At 40.7% G+C, this 22,405-nt stretch overlaps 1 protein-coding gene across 2 annotated transcripts in view; it reads right to left on the bottom strand.

The window, feature by feature from the left end:
• Positions 1-22,405, bottom strand: part of SGCD (sarcoglycan delta) — a 371,263-nt gene that overhangs the window by 157,756 nt on the left and 191,102 nt on the right. The window contains exons 1-2 of one of the 2 annotated variants that reach the window (XM_081901133.1): positions 13,486-13,785; positions 4,157-4,342 (exon numbers count right to left, since the gene is read on the bottom strand). In XM_081901133.1, coding sequence (XP_081757259.1) covers positions 4,157-4,342 — 186 coding nt within the window. In that variant the 5' untranslated portion in view covers positions 13,486-13,785. Of the gene's footprint in view, positions 1-4,156; positions 4,343-13,485; positions 13,786-22,405 lie in introns of those variants that run through there. The other variant, XM_081901134.1, reaches the window with a different exon arrangement.

The raw sequence follows: 22,405 nt of genomic DNA, 5'->3' as shown, positions 1-22,405 counted from the left end.
TGCAAACAGTATTCAGGACTCAGGTGATTAATATGTCTATTGTTTTCTTTAATGCCACAAATGCAAATTGGTCTCAGCATTGCAAACCAGTGCAGAAAGTACCTCTTTATTTGAACCGCGATATATTTTCCTGGGTGGAATAAAAATGCTTAATCAGTTTTACACCACCAACACAAATGATCCATTGAAGGATATCACCGTGTGAAACATTTTAGATCCTATCACTGAACCTCACCATGTCTCACAGCAAGGGATGGCTGAGCCTCCTCCACCTTACTCTGAAGATTAATTGGTTCTTTAAAGCATTCAGGATAAATACTTGAGTAAAACAACCCAAAAAACCTAAAGCCTTAAAATATGCTTAACTTGAACACCCAAAAGACTGTTTCATGTTTTTGCGAACCTCACTACATCCACCACTTTCCCTGACTCCCTGTGAGTTCAGTTTCCCAAAGCAGGGGGCAGGGGAGCATTTCTCTTGTGGGAAGCAGGATGAGAAACAGGCAGCTGATGGGCATAGGGGAACACCAGCCTCTTACTGACTGCAAATGATGCACTTTACTTGTAGTCAGGCCCGCCCATGGTGCTTGGCAGGAAATGACATGTGAAGTATGCCATTTGCAGCCAAGGAGATGTATTCTACTATTTTTCTGCCATCTGTCGTCTGCTTCCTCAAGATGAGGCTTCCTTCTCTCTTGGGAAAGGAAGTGCTGACAGGGGAGCAGTAGAGATGGGGATGCAAATCCCATTTTGTGTAGGACCCTACTTGAAGGTATTCAAACCTGTTTCATGTATGGTCAGAATAGTCAAGCAAGGAGAGTAGTTCAAATTCAAAGCACCCTCTACCCAAGCAGACCTGTCCCAGAGCAACTATGACTGCACACTAGTAAAGAATATGCAAACAGAGTGTGCTGTACCATCTACTGCTGGCTTGTCTTCTACATGCGGGGTTTCTGGAAGAGTTTGGCTTCCTAGAGGGACCAGAAAGGCCTGACTCAGCAGTTTTCAGCTAGCAGGTTCTGCCCTGATTTCTTCAGGGCCTCAAAGGACTCCTGTATTAAGTAGTGAGCCCACCAATGCCAGGGCCACCACTGAATGGGCAACACCAAAGGGAAGCATCTTTGAGGGGGATTGCTTTGGGAGCCATAAGGGCAAAGGCACCACACCCTGTCAATTTTGTTGAAAGATATATACATACAGTGGTACCTTGGTTCTCAGACACCTTGATACTCAAACAACTTGGAACCCAAACACTGCAGACCCGGAAGTAAGTGTTAAGATTCTGGAGACAGTCTCAAAGTTCAAGCCTTCTGTCAGGCTAAATGCAATTACTGCAGGAAAGGGAAATACTGGCAGTGGGTCGGATACAGACTAAACGATGCCCTTGAATACCTGCAGATAAAAGTCATTAATGGGTGGAAAGCCATTCCTGAAGCAGGTAAAACTGAAGAGTCCTACATGTCTTTAAAGTGCAGGCATCTCAGCATTTCTCTTTCATCCCTGAGGCTACCCCAGAAAGCTTGAATGAGTTCAGCACCACAGGACAGTGGTGCCACTCATTAAAATACAATGAGTGCTCATTATACCCAATAAGTGCTCATTGTATTTTAATGAGCACAACAAACATTCTGCTGGAAAAAGCTCAAGGGTGTAATAAGTGCTGATAAACAGGCATAAGGAAAAGAGGGAAGGGGAAGCCTTGGAAAAAGTTTTATTTCCTACAGCAGATGATGCTTCCCTTGTTGTGGTAAGTGACTTCAACTTTACACATTGATCATTCCTGTCAAAAGATCACATGACAGCGTGAATATGTATATGTAGTTGAAATCCAGCAGTAAATGTAGAAGATTTTTATTTTCTTCTGAACTCTGTGTTGATGGCTTCCTCCTTAGTTACTGAGTAAGTGAGCCTTAGAATAACTCAATGCATGGCTCACCATAGGTCTCGGGCATGGTGCAACTTGCAACCTATCAGAAGAGTTGAAATAGACCACAACAAAGTGCTACAATCTTGCAGAACCCACCAAACACTACATTGCTGCAGCCATGGAGGCTATAGTAGCCCATGTGTGGGCAATGAGGGTTAGGACACAGTTTAGTGGTAGAACCCGTAAGAAGATCCTTAGAACACCCAACTGGTCTAGCATCCTATTCTCACAGTGGCATATCAGATGCCTACAGGAGGACCACAAACAAGAAGTGAACACATTGGCACTTGTGTTCCAAGCTACTGGTACTGAGAGGCATCCTGCTTCTGACAGAGGGAACACAGCCATCATGATTAGTAGCCACTAATATCCTTTATCCTCCATGAACTGTCTAAACCTCTTTTGAAGCCATCCAAATTAGTAGCCATCACTGCATCTTATGTGAGAGAATTCCATAGTTTAACTATGTGAGGAAGTACTATCTTTTGTCTGTCCTGTATCCTCTAATATTCAGTTTCATTGGATCTACTTTATCCACACCATGCCTAGACTTACACACCATGTTAATGTCCCTCCACACTCACCTTTTTTCTAAACTAAAAAGTTCAAAAATTTTGTTTTGTATTTTGTGGACCATCCTGGGATCCTAACTATGAAGGGTGCTTTTAAGATTGACTAAATGAACGAGTAACATAACACAGAGGCCAAACAAACAACTAACAGCAGAATCCAAGTACACAGAGGTCCCATTGAGTGCAATGGAGTTTACTCCTAGGTAAGTGAGAACTGGAATGCAGCCTAATAAAACAAAAACAAAGGGGGGGGGAAACAAAAACAAAAAACAGGGCTACTACAAGAGGGGATAGACTTGCTGTTTTTTCACTATTTTTTAATATCCCCATATTTCCTTTAAAAAACATACTGCATGAGTGCTGTGCATTTTAATCATTCAATCTTTGAACATTTTTGTTTTGTGATACATAAGCTTTTGAAACTTCACAAAATTAGGAAGGCATAGTTCTGTCACTGATAATCAGTGGTGTCATGGAGACCATCAATGCCTATGCCATTCCACGTGCCACTCTCTCTGGCAACTGACATAGCAGCAGGGTTATGAGGAAGGGAAAATTACCCCCATCACAAAATACTGGAGACAAAACACTAGGGAAAATGAAACGTCTTTGTATCCGAAGTGCAAACACAAGTGTATGAGACCTGCACAACAGTATAATGATTGTACATAAAATAAAACCATCTGGGAAGGCCTGAAGAATCTGGCTTAAAAGCCTGTGAACATATGGCATACTGTTTGAAGTATTGTTACATATTAGCCCCCCAAAAATAATTCAGAAGAAGTCTTCACAGCATCTTGCAGGTTTCTGCACAACTTTATATGATCACTCTGTATTGCAGGAGTTTACTGTGGGTTTATCTCTTCAGTGAGGATGAAGTGCAATTCATCATTTTAAACAATATCCCACTGGTTTCCACAACAAGATAGGTGACCTGATCTGCCCTTCAGTAGAAAGAAGGGAAGTGAAAGGAAAGGGAGCAGATGCACTATAATACAACTATTCAGGTGAGAGTCTTCTACAAAGAAAGAAAAAACCCAACACGGCTACTTCTCATAAACCAACCAATGAAAATCACCTTTACGGATTAGTGATAGGAATGTATTCGCTTCTTCCTGAAGAAGTTTCATGCTCTTAAACAATGAACTGATTTTATTGCTTTATTCTCTGGGGAATAGTGTGTAGAGTAGTTTGTATTTAAAGCTGAATGACAACACACTCCATTCTCTTCCACTGCATACAGCAGTATACTTCCTTTTAAGAACAAAAGTAAAACTTGTTTCATGCACCTTTTAGGTCATGTTTGCCTGGAAGAACCAATACCTCTTAGAAAGGAAAGTTATTTATACCAAGTTTCTTCTCTGCAATAAGCCTTGGCATGTGGGCAGATTTTAAGATTGTTTCTATATGGTCAGAGGAAGATAGATAACAGTAACTTTCCCTATGCTGGCAACTAGGATTTTCAGTTTTTGAAAAAGTAATATGCAGATCTTTGGAAACTGAAACAGCGACGCTTTCTACATTTTCCTCCAGTGTTCGATTATTCTGATATGGTGGACTCATGTGTGTACTTGGGACCCCAAAACATTACAGCACTGCAGCTGTATGTGCTAACATTAAAGCGAAATACACTTCAAATGTAGCATCCTCTACTTACAATTGTGAAGTTCATAACCTTGAGAATCCAGATGGTCATAGCAAGGTTCACCAGAATTAAAATCATTAGGAGTAGCACAAAGAAATAGAGGCACCTCTTGCGCCAGCCATAAATCCCCACTTTGTATACATGGGGTCCTTCTGAGCTCTGCATTGTGCTTCTGTGTGCGTACTGTTCCTGAGGCATCTGGGGGGGAAACACAACCAAACATTAAAAGGTATAAAATAAGCTGCAGGATAAACACAGACAATTAGGAGACTATGCTCATACATTGTAAAGGATTTTGAAAATACCTGCTGGATAAAATGTCTCTCTCTAGTTTGTTGTTGTATTATCCCTCAGTTTATTTTATATACAGTTAATTATAATGCAGGTATATTATATACATTTCAAATCACAGAGAAATTTCCCATAAAAAAACCTCATCTGAAATGTATTTCTTAGCAGCTCCAGGTTTTTGCAAGGCGGGCACTCTAGGGCTCCTCAAAATCCTAAGGGGGAAATTTTGCATGCATTTTGCAAAAGGAGTTGAGTTCAGCACTTTGTTTTGAGGATGCAATATTACTTCTCTGAGGCTTTAATTCACACAAAAAAATCATATAAAATAAAACTATTCCTGGCACAGAGGAATGGCACTTGGGATTCTTTCCCTGAAGCAATCTTAGGACGCAATGTTTCTCTAGCCACTCATACACACTCATATTTTTGGTTCTTAAATGGCGTTTGCCATGCTTCTATTGGTGCAATGACACTGTTGAACAGCAGAAACATGGTGGTTAAAATTCTTTAAAAGAGAGGGAGAGGGGAGAGGGAGAGGGAGCAGGGAAAGGCAGAGTCAAGGATTACAGGTGGTCTTCATTTTCCATGAGAATTTGTGTAGTGTGGTGCCTGAGAACCTATGGATGTATACACATTAAAACACAGCTAGGTTATTCGTTTTCTCAATTTGGGTCGAGGCTGATTCAAGGAAAATGCATCAAAATACAGCATTTCGTAAGGAATGACAGGATAGATATTGATTGTATAGCGACCACGTTGATATACAAATAGTTTATGAAAATATCAGTATACACAACCATGCGACAAGATTACATAGGCACAACTCATTAAATGTACCCTGGCTTGAAGGCTGTGTTATTGTAGCAGGCAGTTAGTAAGCATATGCTGCAAACAGATCTTCACACATGCAATAATAAATGCTGTGTGGACCATGTTTTGCTTTCTTCCCTACCTACCCTTGGAGATCAGCATCACAGCTGGTCTAAGACATGGGCTCTAAGATAGCAGCAAAGACCTACAGTACATAATGATGAAATACTGTACTGGACAAAACCAGCTCTGTTTGAATAGCTATGTATTTAAAGGGACGTCTACACATAATGATTTAATATTATTTCCACATATCAGGGAATATTGGGAATGGGCCAACTACGGATTTCTAATAGGATTCTCAGTACCTTATCGAGTACAATTATTATAATTCTTTGGTGAAAGCCAAGACAGTGAAAATAGTATAAAACCTACATAATGTGTTTTTGGCCTACAACTCCCATGATCCCTAGCTAACAGGACCAGTGGTCAGGGATGATGGGAGCTGTAGGCCAAAAACATCTGGGGACCCAAGGTTGAGAAAGGCTGCTTCTGAGTCTGGAAGAGAGAGAATGCTATTACTTGCATATCATAGTTCACTTGAATGTTTAACTGCCTGTTTCTTATCACTGCTTAATACTTTTTTAAATAGCAGATAGGAATGTTTGCTGAACAAAACATGTGCTGCACAAAACCCTTCTGATTAGTTTACAACAATTCCACACAACTTCTCCTTCAACAGCCATTTCTTATAGAAATAGGTAAGAAGGATGAAACTAAGGTGTTTAAAATCCCTGCATGACGACTTGTTTGAAGCATGCTTTGCAATTAGATGGTCTAAATGCCAGATAAGAAGCCTAAAGCACTGGGAAATGATGATTTCTTGATTTGGTTATCTTTGAGGAATCTGGCTGCACTACAAATGGCAAAAAAAGATTTTCTTATTTGAAAGGCATATAAAATTAGCCAGCAATGCATATTTGCTACTGTGAGTTTGAAGTGTTCACCTGCTTATATATATGTAAGTAGTATACAATGGGTTGTATCCATGCAGAAGGAATTCCCTGCTCTCTTCTCCCGACTGCAGCCCCTAAGCCGAGCTTCCTCAAACTCAGCCCTCCAGATGTTTTGAGACTACAATTCCCATCATCCCTGACCACTGGTCCTGCTAGCTAGGGATCATGGGAGTTGTAGGCCAAAAACATCTGGAGGGCCGAGTTTGAGGAAGCCTGCCCTAAGCCTTCCAACACATTATCTCCTGAGCATAAAGGAGTTCTCAGGAAATGCTTTGGATGTGGCAAAGTGGGGGCTGCAGTGGGAGGGGAAATTGTGGACAATCAGGGGAAAACATCATTGCTTCTTTCACACATTTTGTATGGAACAGCCAAGTAACATTTTTGTCTCTTTCCATGCACTTGACACTAGCACTCCTTTTGAGCATGTAATATTTGGAAGGGGCAGATTCCATTCATCAGTGGACAAGATGGTTGCTAGAATTTTCCCATTCCTATCACTTGTGACACTGCAGAAGGGAGTGAGGAGCACAAAAATCAATCAATCAATCAATCAATCAATCAATCATATATGGTAGTGGACCAGCAGTTGACTGTCACTGCAACTAAGAAATGGATTTTAGCTTCTCAGAAGTCCTTATTTCATAGCAATTATCCAGCAATTATCTAAAGTGTATCTTTAAAGCATTTCAAATATTCAAATGTATGCACATTTAAACTGGTTGTTTTTTTTACTGAAGAAATGTCAGGCAAATTAATAATCTTAAAATTAGCTGAGTAAACAAGATTTTGGTCTTTACTTTTCCAGAGTGGGCTCATCGTATGTCGTTTCCCTTCCTGAGAGCAGAATGCAAAAGGGTTTTGCCTGTCATTCTCTGGACTGAATGTTTTCAACAGTTCGTTTTAGGGGGTCGTGTGATATTCAGCACAGACAGACTTGCCTATGAGTTTCTTGAGCAACCTTGAGCAAGCTGAGTTGTCGAGGTTTGTTAAACATTGATGCTCATAGGTCATCTCCAAGAAATAATAGAATTAGAACTAAGGTGCGATTTGCCTCAATGCCTAAAGCACTCTAAAATAGCTTACATCCATAAGCCCCTGTGATCTATATCTATGAGCCCCATATTCCTATGCCCAGTGGAAGGCTAAAACTTACCTAAGGCCATCAAGTGAGCTCCTGGGTGAGTGCATTTCACCCACTTTGCGGCCTGTTAGATACATGCTGATATGGTTCCCTGAGTTGATGGAACATGCTGAATGCCAGGAAATAATGAATTCATCCCATTGCAACAGTGTGATGGGAGCAAAGTTATCAGAGCAACATCTCAAAAGTAAAGGGTACATTAGAGCTGTGACATCTGAAACAAATGACATCCATTCTGTTCTCTGGAAGGGTGATGTGTGGAAATAAGGGCAGCCATTAATTTTCATGGGGCTGTGATATATATAGAAAGAGGAACAGCCCTTTAAGCTGAGTGGAAGGAATACCTACAACACTCAGTGGAGATCTATAATACCTCAACTTTCATCAACCAAATCAAAACCACATATATGGAACTCATTCAGTTATGTTTTTACTAGACATCTACAGCTGAGCAGGCCCTTGTTGCTATGCAATAAAGCTATGTAACACACACCACGCACACACACGCTGCTTAGCAGAAGAGAGCAGTGAGACGTAAAGGCACTTCAACCATAAAACTTAAGAGAATAAAGTTGTCTTGAAATGGTGGGTAATGGTTAACTGAGCAGTTGTCATACAGTTTTCACTTCAGAGAGTATTCCACAACTGGGGTACCATCACATATAAGGCCCCCCCTCTCTCTCTCTCATTACCAGCCTAATCTCCCAAAGCAGAGGTGATCTGCAATTGGTCCTCTAACAATAATTGCAAAGAAAAGCCATATTTATAGGTCACCCTTTAGATACTTCTCTTAATCTATACAGTATTTTATGGGTCAAAACCAGGACCTTTGATTCAGATATAAAACAAACTGGAAACAAGTGAAGATTTTTCCAATACTGATGAGACATAACCTAATCAGAAGTGCCAGTCATTAATCTGGTGGCTATATGGTTGTTCCTTGGTTGTTTAACTTAATCCATTCCGAGAGTCCGTTCAACTCTGGGAATCCTTTGAAAACCAAGGCGTGGCTTCCGATTGGCTGCAGGAGCTTCTTGCACTCAATTGGAAGCTGTGGAAGCTGCGTCGGACATTCAGCTTCCGAAAAACGTTCGCAAACCGGAACACTCACTTTTGTGGCGTTCGGGAGCCAAAATGTCCGAGTACCAAGGCGTTTGAGAACAAAGGTATGACTGTATTCAGAAATAGCTGAACTTTAAAGTAGTGTTGTATGAGTCTTGAAGTTTCCAAACTGTTAACAGTATATGGCCAATAGGAATTCAATGCCATGGGCCACATGTCACTGTTTCAAGACAACCCATAATTTGCTGATACCATGTGACTGTTTAATCATGAGCTTCCACCTTGAAGTAATGGTACAAGTGTAGAAACTGTGGTAAGCAACTAGAGAAAATGGCAAGTGAATGAAACCTGCCTGCTTCTGAAGAGTTGCTTCATTCCTCATGTTCCGAAACCAAAGGATTCCTTGCCATCCTCCTATCAATAGTATACCTCTCTTCCTTCTTTTAACCCACTCTTAGTTGTCATTGTATTATATTAAAAACATTTTCAGTTTTGACTCAAATGTGAATTGGTTTGCTTTTCATAATCCTGTTACACATCACCCCAATCTCTGAGTGGTGAGACACTCCTGGGGTTCAGAGCACTTTTCCAGGGTTCGGTTTCCTCAGAAATGAGGCTCAACAGAGACTGTGGTGTCTTTGGGATTTATGGTTTTATTTACACATATATAAAACTTGAGCATATGATGGAAGGGCTCACAGCATTAACACCCCATCAGATCTTGTTTCTTCATTTGGTTTCTGGAGAAGACCCAAAGTTCAGTACAGTACAGAGCAAACATGTCTCAATTTCTCCAGCTTCTAGCTTGCTTCCAGCTCACCCACACAACTCTGGCTATTGTTCTTCTGCCTACCAGCTAGGTGATGAAAGGCCCATTCATTTATTTCTATGGTTACCTATTTGGCTTGTAAATCAAAGTAGTTAACTAGCTAAGCAAAGTAATGACCTTAACAAACAAACTGGTTTGGCTGGTTACCTCTTACAGGTACCCACTTTCCTACAGAATCACAGGTTTGGAAGGGGCACAGGATAGCATTCAGACAGAGCCCTCCTCCAAAAGAACTCATAACAATGCATTAGCAACTAGTACATAAAAGCTGTACATAAAAGTATGTTAAAGCTATGCTTTTCCCAGTAGTGAAGTATGGAAGTGAGAGCTGGACCATAAAGAAGGCTGATCGCCGAAGAATTGATGCTTTTGAATTATGGTGCTGGAGGAGACTCTTGAGAGTCCCATGGACTGCAAGAAGATCAAACCTCTCCATTCTTAAGGAAATCAGCCCTGAGTGCTCAATGGAAGGACAGATCGTGAAGCTGAGGCTCCAGTACTTTGGCCACCTCATGAGAAGAGAAGACTCCCTGGAAAAGACCCAGAGGTTGGGAAAGATGGAGGGCACAGGGAGAAGGGGACGACAGAGGATGAGATGGTTGGACAGTATTCTCGAAGCTACGAACATGAGTTTGACCAAACTGCGGGAGGCAGTGGAAGACAGAAGTGCTGGCGTGCTCTAGTCCATGCGGTCACGAAGAGTCGGACACGACTAAACGACAACAACATAAAAGCTGGAGGTGGCCAGCATCTTCAGCATGACTGAGCAATTGGGAAATAAAGCCGTTTGGGGAGTGGAAACTTGCTGGCTATGACTTCATCATCTCATTTCAACAGCTGGGGGTGGTGAGGAGCACTACAGTAAGACCCAAAGGATCATGGAATATTTTCTTCCTGCTCCCTTTACTGGCACTAAGCTCTCAGCTGCATCATGGGACATAACCCTTGTAGCCTGTGCATAATCACAGAAGTTTCAGCAATTATAGCCTGGTTCTCAATGGATGAAGCACCAGCTGGAGAGTGTGATTCTTGCACTCTTTTCACCTCACTAGCGTTCTTTGATGAAGGTAAGGATAAAAATGCACGAGGGCTATGTTATAAGATTTTCTTTGATTTCAGAGCATAAATGTAATTCCTATACAATACACAATAACTTGCTTTTTTAACTAAACGATTGCTTTTCCAGTTCTCCTATGCAAATAGTAAAATCACAGCCAACCAGTCCTAATTTCAAACTATTTCAGTTCTAAACAATCTGTGTGTATCCAGGATAATATTTCCTTATCTCCGCCTGCTCTCAATTCTAATCCAAAGTACAGAAGAAAATGCTATGCCCAATTTAGGCAAATAATCTGCAACACACAAAAGTTATACTGGCACAGAGCAAACAAGAACGAAAGCAACTCTGCTCTAAACAAGATAAAATAAAACTGCAAGGAGCACAGGGAAATTGATTTAGTGGTCTGATTCAAATATATAAGAACATGGGCAAAGATCTACACTGATGGCATACTATGTGTGCGTTTTAACTGGTGCATGTTTTTCTTCTCTTCCCCTGGCCCCTTTTCTAAAGGATAAGGAATAGTGGTGGTTAGTGCATCAAGAAACATTATAGAGACAAGAGGCCTAAAGAGCATTGCTAGACAGAAAAAAATTGAAGGTATTACTGTTATCCATAATCTCTTCAAAGTAGAACAGGAAAAATGTTAAGAGTTTACATCTTGACATATTTCTCAGCAGTTCAACTTCTCAAAAGGAAGCTAAGCATCTAGAGACTGTGCTACTTTGAAAATTGAAGTGTTTCTCGTGGCCAAAGTTTCCCCCGCCTGGTCTAAAAGATTATCTCCTTCCACATCTTACATGGAGGCCGTCCTCTGCATCACAACATGCTTGCATGCTAGGTTAGTCAGGATATGCAACAGGGCACAAAGTCTGCACACGCACTGGATTACTGCTCTCTGGGATAGGGGTGAATTGGGTTGTTGTACCGTTCCCATGAACTGTTTCTTTCCCACTCTTTTGCACAATACCATGAATGTATACAGCAGTGCAAACGCTGCATTTGAGCCACCTTAGAACATCCTGCTACCTGTACCTGAGCAACTAAGTGCTGTTTGGGCTTTGTTTAGCTCCCACCATAGCCTGAGATTCTTGAAAAAAATGTTCTACAGTCATACCTCGGGTTACAGCCACTTCAGGTTGCGTTTTTTTGGGTTGTGGACCGCCGAAACCCAAAAGTACTGGAACGGGTAACTTCCGGGTTTCAGCAGTCGCGCATGCAACTAAATTGTGCTTTGCGCATGCGCAGAAGCACCGAATTGCAAACCCACGCGGGTTGCGAACGCTGCAGGTTTCAAACATGCATCCCGCACGGATCACATTCGCAACCCGAGCGTCCACTGTACTAGGAAACACTCAGTTCTAGATATTCTGCTAGTGACCCGCTTGGTCCTTCTTTCGTTTTCATCTCTGTCCAGGCGTGCTTGATACAGCTTTGTATTTATTTTCATAAAGTTGATACACTGCTTGATTGTAAAAACAAACAAGCAAAAAACCTCAAAGAGGTTTACGAAAAGATAAAGCAATAAAAAACGAATAACAATTTACAACCCTACTTCAAAACACACAAAAGTTAAAATACTAAAACAGATTAAAACTACCTCAACTTTCTAAGCATTAGGGTAGGCTTGTCTAAACAAGAATGTTTCTAGCAGGTGCCGAAAAATGATTTTGTTACCTGACTTGGCTTCTGCCAACCTAGTCAGCCCATTTTTTAAGGTACATTGTAGTCTGATTTTACAGTCACCTACCTTCACCTCATGACTAAACCCACCAAGTTTACCCAGCTGCCAACCTTGATTCTTATCCAGACAGATTATTGCCTCCTTTTCCAGTTTCCTGACAGCAACTTAAATATTCTTCTCTAACTCATGTAGGTAGTAAAATCTTTATCATTCTATCCCAGTCTGTTTTGTACTTGATCCTCCATGGAGCCTCTACCCTAGCTCTGTACTGGGCTATCATTTTGTGCATTCATCATGATGGAGAGTATTAATATCTGCATGGGGTACAGAGAGAAGCAGCAGGCTTCAGTTTGTATCCCCTGACCTTACTGCTGCCAGCTGAAGCAACACATTTGGATTTTCTTTCCAGAGCATAGCTCAGTTAACTCACTTTTTTATTTTTAATGTCCTTCCATTTAAAAGAACAAGAAACACCCAGGACCAGGTGAGGGGAGATCTTTCACACATCCATACAAAATAAGCTTTTGTGTACTAGTCTGGCTGAGGTAAGGCAAATAAAAAAGGGATAAATGCTGTCTGACAATACAAGGACCCTCGTACTTCTGACTTTTTCATGCTTCAAAAAACCTACTGTGCAGTTACTTTCAAATCACACACAAACATGCCAGGTAAGGTTCATTGGTCACTGCTGAGGAAAGGCACTGTACACTAAAACAAATGGCAACAAGACATACAATTGGTAGTCTCTCTCCTTCCTTAAAAGTTTCATGATTTATTTGAAAAGGAAACTTCATCAGGAAAGAAGTGGCAAGTGGAATGGAAGTATGTTACTTTTTTAAAAAAACACTTATTCTTCAAGATACAGAAAAACTGCATATTGCAATGTGTTTCCTAGTATTTTACTCCAGTTTGGGCAAAATGAAGAGAAATAAACACAATAACTATAATACCAAGACAATGTCCTTATATCTTACAAATGTGTACACCAAGCTATTTAGTCAAAGCTGCTTCGAAACTTCTCAGCAATAGTCTCAGTCTCCTATATGCCTCCTATATACGCATATATTACATCTGCATTTACTACAATTATGACAAACTATATATTAAACCATGGTATGGAACTTCATCGAGTTTGTAGTTATTCAGCCTTGATATATATTTAACAAGTGGCATTTCCACAAGGGGAGGAATAAGTTGGCAAATGCCTGTATAAGGAAGAGAGAAAAACACCAAAGCAGTTCTCCCTGTACGAGCAGAACTTAAGAAAAAAGTTAGGAAAGCGGCAAACCCTAATTATTATTATTTTGTTGTTGTTTTGCAAACAGCCTGGCGGATTTCCAACTTCTCCTCCTTCCCTTTAATCAATGAACTGAGTACAAATAGTCCCTTCTACATCAGAACAAAGGAACAGAAATGCCTAGCCTGGAGAAAGAACAATAGCTTCTTACCTCTCTCTTTCAGAAGTCAGGGGAAACTGCTACATCCAGGGACTCTGGCAGGGGTGTGGGGGAAAGATGCAGTGTTGCCTTCAGAGCTGCACGAGGCCTACCCTGCGTTTAGAAGCTGTCCCTGTCAGATTTTCCAACAGCAGAACTGTGGCCAAGTCCCTGCCCATGCCTGAAGAATTTCCTGAACAGCATTCCCGTTCTTTCTCTAACTGCTTTGAAACCACACTCTGTCTTTTACTTCAATAAGGCTTTGTCAGGCCAAGTTACAGCTACTGGTCTGGCTCCAGATATCAATTGAAAACACATGTGTTTTGCATTAAAGAGCCCCCTTTCCCACATACAATCACTCCTCTGCAATAAGCGCTGGAGCTCAAAATGTTTCGCATTTGGAACTATAATGCAAATCATTTCTGCAGCAACTGTGGACACTGGTAATATTTTGGCTTCGACGAGGGGAGTTTTATTGCCTTTGCCGCTCGTGTATCAAAGATCCCAAGATAAAATTAAGGCAACTTTCTCAATCTCACGAAACCTAGTAAGGAAAGGAATTCAGATTTCTATTCAGTGCCAGCCTCCCTTTACCTATGCTGCTGTCTCATTTTAATTTCAGTTGCGAAAAGGGAAGGCGTATTTTTAGAATCTCTAGGCTCTGCTCAGCACATTGCTGCTGTATTCTAATATTGACATGCACGGCTGTAAGCTGCAGATGCTAAAAATACTACAATTATGTCTGAGCTCTCTCACTCTTTTTTACCCTGACAGTCCCCCAAACACACACACACACAAAATCCTACATTTGTGTGTGTGTGTGTGTGTGTGTGTGAGAGAGAGAGAGAGAGAGAGAGAGAGAGAGAGAGAGAGAGAGATTGTCCCGTTTGTCGGAATGAGTCCCAGTTCTTGATACTTTTCATTTCCAGATGATATCATGGATTATGATGCCAAATAGCTTTCGCTGCTTAAGATGTCATGAAATTGACATGTGTTTGTGCAGGGGGATAACAAGTAACAATCAAACCAACAGAAACAGAGATCTGTCTGCCCCCTTCATACCTCCTCTACAATCAATTAAGTGCCACCAATTTGGGGGGCGGGGGAGGAGGGAGGGAGGAGCAGCAGAGTTGTCAAGGTAACCATACAGAAAGGAAATCCTTTACAGGAAATAATGTTTGTTTTAGAAAAAAAAGTTAGAGGAAATCAATCTCAAATAGGTCATTTTTATTTTGGTCAATCCATTTTTCTTTTTACTCCTAAATATGTCCTTTCACGCTTCCCCAAAATAGTTATTAGAAAATGTTAAATTGAATTTGCCCCTATAGCTTCATGAGCTCTTAAACAGCAAGTTGTTGTTCTTAAGAGCATGCATGCTACGTATGAGTGTGTAGCCTAGTATTTTGGTTCAATGGGCTCGTGCAAAACATCTCCATGTTCATTGTGCTTACAGGAAGCTGGAGAATAAAGTCTTCCTTAAACTAGAGGTGGGAGGACAATTCTGTTCAACTTTAGTTTATTTTGCACTCTTTCATATTAAAGCAGCTCAACTACTTTTTCTACCATCTGATTATTTTTTTAAGTCTACTTCTGCATGTCACTGTCATATATTGTTCCATGTCTTCATTAGTTTATATGATTGTGCATAGTGTGGAGAAAATGGATAGGGAGTTTTTCTCCATCTCTAATAAACCAAAAATCATCCAACAAAGCTGAATTTTGAAAGGTTCAGGACACAACTTCTTCACAGAACACACAAACTACAGTGGTACCTCGGGTTAAGAACTTAATTCTTTCCAGAGGTCCATTCTTAACCTGAAACTGTTCTTAACCTGAAGCACCACTTTAGCTAATGGGGCCTCCTGCTGCTGCCGCGCCGCCAAAGCAAGATTTCTGTTCTCATCCTGAAGCAAAGTTCTTAACCTGAAGCACTATTTCTGGGTTAGCAGAGTCTGTAACCTGAAGCGTATGTAACCTGAATTGTATGTAACCCGAGGTACCACTGTATAGTAAAGGCTTCCACTAACATGAAAAGGGTTTAAAGGGATTAGGCAAACTCAAGCAGACAGAGTGCTGTTGAGTTATGCCCTGCACAGGGACTTCCCATAGGTTTCTGGTTGGCCAATTCCAGAGCAAAATGTAGGATTAGATGGGTCTGAAACAAGGGCCTTCTTAGATTTTCATGAATTTCCAGAATTTCAGACTTCCAGCTGTATCTGGAGACAACAGGGACTAAACCCTAAATCTTTTGAAAGCTACATATATGTTCTACCTCTGGGCTATGGGTCCTCCCCAGTCTTTTATCCCTTCCTTCCTTGACTTACAGTTTCCTGCTCTCTTTGTGATCCCTTCCTTTGCTTATATGTGCTTCAGTCATTACTAACTGCATTTCCTAGTGTCGGGTCTGATGGCCTGCACTCTATCCAGCCTGATTCTTCTCAATCCAGTCTTCCCATTGTACACTGTCACTTTCTTCTCTTCTACTTTCTCCTCTTGCTGTCTTTCCATATTCAGATACTATTTTAATTCTGACCTTCTAAGCATCATGTGATTGCAAGGGAGAAAACGAATTTAACTATCAATGCTAAAAGTGATTCATCCACCACACCCAAACATTCAGTACAGACACTGCTTATCCTGTCACCCTATTTAAACTGAATCTTTGTACAAGAGCCAAGCCAGTAACATAAAATGAAACCAAATCAAACATGTTATGTACGAGGAGAGCAAGATATAATGATGAAATGCAGCCAGATATATTTTCAGTTGCAAGAACTGATAGCAAAAAAAAATGAGAGAGAGAAAGTGTGTGTGTGTGTGTGTGTGTGTGTGTGTGTGAAGCATGGAACGAACAGTTATGGTACACTATCTCTGCAGCAGGATGAGTCTACATGGAGAGTCTCCTTACTACAGAAATAAATTGGCTTGCCAAGTACATCCTTCTGAGCATGAAGAGCATTTCAATGTCAATGTGAAGGATCTCATGTTTGAATGCTTCCCCATGTAGAGACACTCTGCACATATTTGCTGATGGACTGGTCATCTGAATAATCCAAAAGGGACCAAAAAATATTTTCAAAGTGTTTGCAATGAGAAAAAAAGCAAGCACAGATGGGGAGAAATCTGAAAGAATAGCTGGGTGAACTGAGTCCTAGGAAGGCTACCAACTTGTCTAGCATGCAGAAGCAGAAGAGGAAACAGAAGGTGCCCTTCAGAAAACCAAGGATATTGCAGTGCAGTAAAAGCAACTGAGAAGAAACTTAATAACCTTTCAAATACAGAGTGTCAATGAGCTAAAACTGTGTCAAGCTCATGCTCTGTAAATAATGTGTGGTGGTGGTGGTATTTTTGTGTATTAGACTTGGTGGTTTGAATCATAACAAGTTGGATAAATTTCTCCTAGTATGCTCTTTCTTTGCTACGAGCACTTTATCTAGTCAACACTAATCCTTTATAAAGGTTAATCTTAGAGCATTTACAATATTGGGTACTCCTAAACCACCTTTGCTATTTTTTAAGGGGTGGTGGCGCTTCCGTGTGCTGCTCTGGTTTGCCAGAAGTGGCTTAGTCATGCTGGCCGCATGACCCGGAAGCTGTCTGTGGACAAACGCTGGCTCCCTTGGCCTATAGAGTGAGATGAGTGCCACAACCCCAGAGTCATCCGTGACTGGACCTAATGGTCAGGGGTACCTTTACCTTTAAAACATCTTTGCTATTTTTAAAGGGGTGGTAGTGGTGGTGAAGTACTTTATTACCTATCCTTGATGGATTCTTTGGGCCATGAATTATTTTCATCATTAACTCTGCCAGCTATACAGTATTGTGCAGTCACGTCCAAGTGCAATATTGATGAACAGAAACGATATTTGTGGTAAGATGTTCATTTTAACTTTAGCTATCTTGCTGAGCCAGGATATTATATATTTTCCCATAAGTTTTCAGATACAGCCAGCAATTCCCCGTGTTTATATTCTGTTAAGTCGTTTAAGTTCATGGTTTACCCAATACCCAAGTTCTTGGTTTCTTAGTTCATGTGTAACCTGCTAAACACCATCAGCTGCCTTCAGGTTTCAGAAGGCATATTGACTGAACCATTTGGTTTACAATAAAGCAGAATGTATTGCAAAATAGGTAACTTCCCATTCAAGCTAAATTCCAGAAATACCTTTATTATTTCTAACTGATATTGTAATTGATTCTAGAAAAAAATGGGAAATAAATTGTTATTCTTGCACAAAAATTGTTATATTTTTATGTGTGCATTGGTGTGTTTTACAATAAAAAGCCAAGAGAAGACTGTTTCAACTAATAAGTTTAACTCCAAGTATATTTCTGTTTCTACATATACCTGTATGGAGCATTTAAATAATCCTGCAATAATTGATTCAAGCTGGCATGCCAGTATAGGGAGTACAGTATAATGGTTCAGCAGATACTACTGCTCTGAAATTAGTTTTGCTTTTATTGTTGTGTGTATGTTTGTTTATATGAGAGGGAATTGTGTTTGATATTGACTGAACAGCAATACAGAATCAGAGAATCTTAACCAGAGGGTCTCTGAAGGTTAAAGTTTATGATAAACAGCTAAATAGAAATTGGTTCCCCCACTTTCATATTTCTTCTGTGAGTTTTTAAAAGAAAACAGAAGACCCCCACCATGCCAGTATAAGGAGGAGTTAGACAACTGGCTTGTTTGTTGCAGTGAAGATACAGTGCCTCCTTGCCCTTTGCCACTTCTGTGGTGACGAGTAACATTAAGAATGATCTATGTCAATCTTGTACCTCAAGAAGTAAAATCTACTCATGAATAAGTTATCTACAAAGATCACATTTTATCTACACTGTGCTGTAGAATTTGCCCCAGAACCTGAGCTGCAAACTGACCTTCCAGCCAAATGTACTCCGCCCCTGCCAATCTTAGCCCTTACCCAACTAATTAGCCGGATGGCTTTATCATTTGCAGGCTCTTCTCAGAAATAATTCAAGACTTCCAGGCTAACAGAGCTTATGATTAGGTAAAATAAAAATTGCTCCTTTTCATTTCTCAGGCAAACTTAATGTTAACTACCTTGAATGACTTTTAAACTACCAGGGCTGTAATTTTTGAGGCCGCATTACCATTCTGAAAGAAAATCATATGCAATATGGCAGGTGTTTAATGAGAAAGGGGGGTGAAAGGAAACATGATTTGTGGTATGAATGGCTTCCTCCAGGTTTTTATTCCAAATGGGGTCTGCCTTAAACCCACAAAAATAAAATGTGCCGAGGATATGCTTGCGTATTATGCAGATGTGTGAGCTGATATTCCCTTGGCAAGGTCAGTAATGAATTCTCCATTAAATCTTAATGTGTCCACATTTGTTACCCTTATCTGAGCAACTCTCGCTTTTGTTCACTGACAATGCAAGTTGCATGCTGCTGCTCTTCATCCTAATATACTGCCCTGATGAAGGAAAATTGCCACCTCAGCCTGAAATGATGATCAGTTGGAGCAAAAAGTTGAGCTTCCTTGCTGTTTTACTGTGATCTTATCAACACAGAAAGGCGATTTATCAAAATAATAATAATGATGGCACGGTTGTTGGTCAACTCAAACCTGGCTGTTATGAACCGCATGCCCATTCATTTCTTGTCATCATCATCATGTTTAACTCTGTTTAGGATACAAAGCATAACATGTGTCAACTGCTGACGTGTGATTTTTGTTTTAAAACACTGGGTACATAAACTGACACATCTGAACTGAGCCCATGTGCAGCGTATCACAAAACAATTTTAATAAGCTCATTAGCAAGATGCTTGTAGTACAGTATGTAACCATACAGGCCAGCCAGAAAAGCTCTGTGTCTATGGGCTAACAGCACTGGGGATAATAAATGCTATGTTAAGGAACTTAGGGAGGGTGATGTTTACATCTTCAGAAACTGCCATGGAAACCACAATTTTTATTCAGTATCCATTCAATCAGAGCAGACATGACCTCAGCACAGTCTGTCTTATCCAGGAAGGAAATGCAACCTTAGTTCTGTATTGTACCTATATTGTATTGTACCTATATTGTGCAGGATGTTTTCATTTTTGTAGTCTTCCCTTCACAAACTCCAAATGTCCTGAACGTACGATTCGAGAACATAGGAAGCTGCCTTATACCACGTCAGACCATGGTCCATCTAACACAGTATTGTGTTCACTGAGTCCATGGTTTCAGACAGTCTTTGCTAGCCCACCCTGAAGATGATCGGGGTTGATCACAGGACTTTTTGCATATGTACACCAAAAGGTGGCTTGCTTTTTCACATTGCACTTTTGCACATATCGGTCTGCGATTGTAAACACCTTTGCACAATAACATCATCTAAAGTGGCAGCTACTACCTGTGTTGTTTCTACACACAGGTTTTCATATTTTCAAACTAGTGTGCAGCTGTGTTATTTATTCTCTTTCTTCGCCTCTGCAGTTAGTTTAAACAGAACTTTCTTTCCTTTTTTACTTTTTTGTAGTCTAAGGGACTGGAAACTAATGAGTTGATATACAGCAATGACAAACCTAGACAGCATCTTAAAAAGCAGAGACATCACCTTGCCAACAAAGGTCTGTATAGTTAAAGCCATGGTTTTCCCAGTATTGATGTATGGAAGTGAGAGATGGACCATAAAGAAGGCTGATCGCCGAAGAATTAATGCTTTTGAATTATGGTTCTGGAGGAGACTCTTGAGAGTCCCGTGGACTGCAAGAAGATCAAACCTCTCCATTCTTAAGGAAATCAGCCCTGAGTGCTCATTTGAATGACAGATCGTGAAGCTGAGGCTCCAGTACTTTGGCCACCTCATGAGAAGAGAAGACTCGCTGGAAAAGACCCTGATGTTGGGAAAGATAGAGGGCACAAGGAGAAGGGGACAACGGAGGACGAGATGGTTGGACAGTGTCTCAAAGCTACGAACATGAGTTTGACCCACTGCGGGAGGCAGTGGAAGACAGGAGTGCCTGGCGTGCTCTGGTCCATGGGGTCACGAAGAGTCGGACACGACTAAACGACTCAACAACAACATACTGATATACAGAGAATATATATCAAGTACAGGTATAGAGAGGTGGCTAAGTTACTCTGCTGTTTCCTATTCTACCTATTTCATTCACAGATACATTAAACACGGTGAGAGACAGTGGCACAGCGCTACAATGTCAGTAGATCTGCCCCAATAGGTGGCGACCTGGGAAAGTGTTCTCTGTGTACACATGATGGCAGCAAGCACTTGAGAAGTACATTCTTGGTACAAAGCAGGTTATAAATGTTCCAGCAGAAGGCGCTTTAGATTTGCAGACAGTGTGGGACAGAGACGACATGGAGATGATGTTGAGTGTACAGTAAGGTTACCAGATGTCCCCGTTTCCTGGGGACAGTCCCCGGATTTACAAATCCCCCATACAAAATCCATTGAAGTTGAAAAGTGTCCCCGGATTCATTGGAAAAAATCTGGTAACCTTAGTGTACAGTACCCCCAAAAGGCACCTGCATTCAGCACTGAATAAGACATTATCACACAGTGTATCTTTCACCTAAGTGGTGAGAGGTTCTGCTATACAGGAGAGGGCAGATAGCAATAATTTTACAGATGTTAAAAATATGTATTTTGGGAGCACCAAAGCACACACACAGGTAGAGAGTATGTGATTCTAAGAAGCATTTGTCCAGATATCTTAAATCAGAGCTCTATGGTAAAACCTTTCAGCAATTGTGTCAAACAGCAAATCAGACAAGTTAATCTACCTACCCTTGCTCCCATCTCCTATCCAGATCAGCATTTGTCAATGGATTTTGAATCAGAGTACATTTGGGGAGCTGATTTATAGCACTAATTGTCTATTAGTTAGATATCAGGTATCAAGGTAAACACCTATTGTCAACAGAATTGCACTAAACCACACAATCCCAACAACTTCTGTAAAAGGGGACCCTTTCCAATGTTGGTCTCATCCTGCTCTTATCCCAATCCTTCATATCTATTTACGTCCCCCTTCTGCACTGATTTGAGGAGTTCAGAACCTCTTACATATTAGTCTAACGAGAATTTATAAATATGTGGTGTGACCCCGTTTAAGCAAGGGAGATATTATTAAGAAATGTCTTTACATTCTTATGTTAACATTCTGTCCCCTTTCTTGCTTAGAAAAGCTACCAAATCAGTCTGTGTCTTCTAGTGATCTTAGTGTTTAGAAACATAACAGCTTGACTCTGCCTTGTAGTGGTGAAATTGACTCAATTCTGTAAGTTACAGATTCCCTATGCAAACATAAACCCATAAAAGGCCCGTGCCATTCTACACCGTGGATATAAACCAACAGCTATCCTGAGTACAATGCTGATAAATAAACAAATAAAGCTTAGATTTGCCATATGTGGTCAAAGTGGAAGGAGGTGCCTGTTGCAGTATACGACCACTCTAAAGGTCAGAGCTCAAGAATTTCACAGAAACCTATTATGAATGACAGATTAAACCACCATTTGGAAGAAGCAGCCCTCACATTCAACAAGCACTGAACAAGAATTCTTGCTCAGCTACAGTTCTGGCTATTCATGGCCTGAACAAATATATCACGGGACTACAATAACTTCAAAAATGCTGCTCCATTGAAGACTCAGAGAGGTTATAGCATTGCAGTTTCACAAAGAAGTGCAAAATGTTCTACTTCCTCACAGAAATAATGCAGGCACCAGTGGCCTTTAGAAGGAAGGTGAAATGGAATGTGTGTGTGTAGGGGGGGATTCTGAATATTTTCTAACAAACTTCTTACAGGTCCATTGTCTGACACACATGTACCTTCTCCAGCTATTCTTCCCCCGTAGCCTCTTTTCACTTGCCTATTTTTTATTATTCCATTGTAGAAATGCCTCTGCAAATCTTTCAAAGGTTAACAGGCCTGTCCAGAAAGC

The sequence above is a fragment of the Podarcis melisellensis genome, assembly GCF_964234715.1.
Source record: "Podarcis melisellensis genome assembly, chromosome: 2".
Lineage (NCBI taxonomy): Eukaryota > Metazoa > Chordata > Lepidosauria > Squamata > Lacertidae > Podarcis > Podarcis melisellensis.
This window is presented reverse-complemented; position numbering and strand designations above follow the sequence as displayed.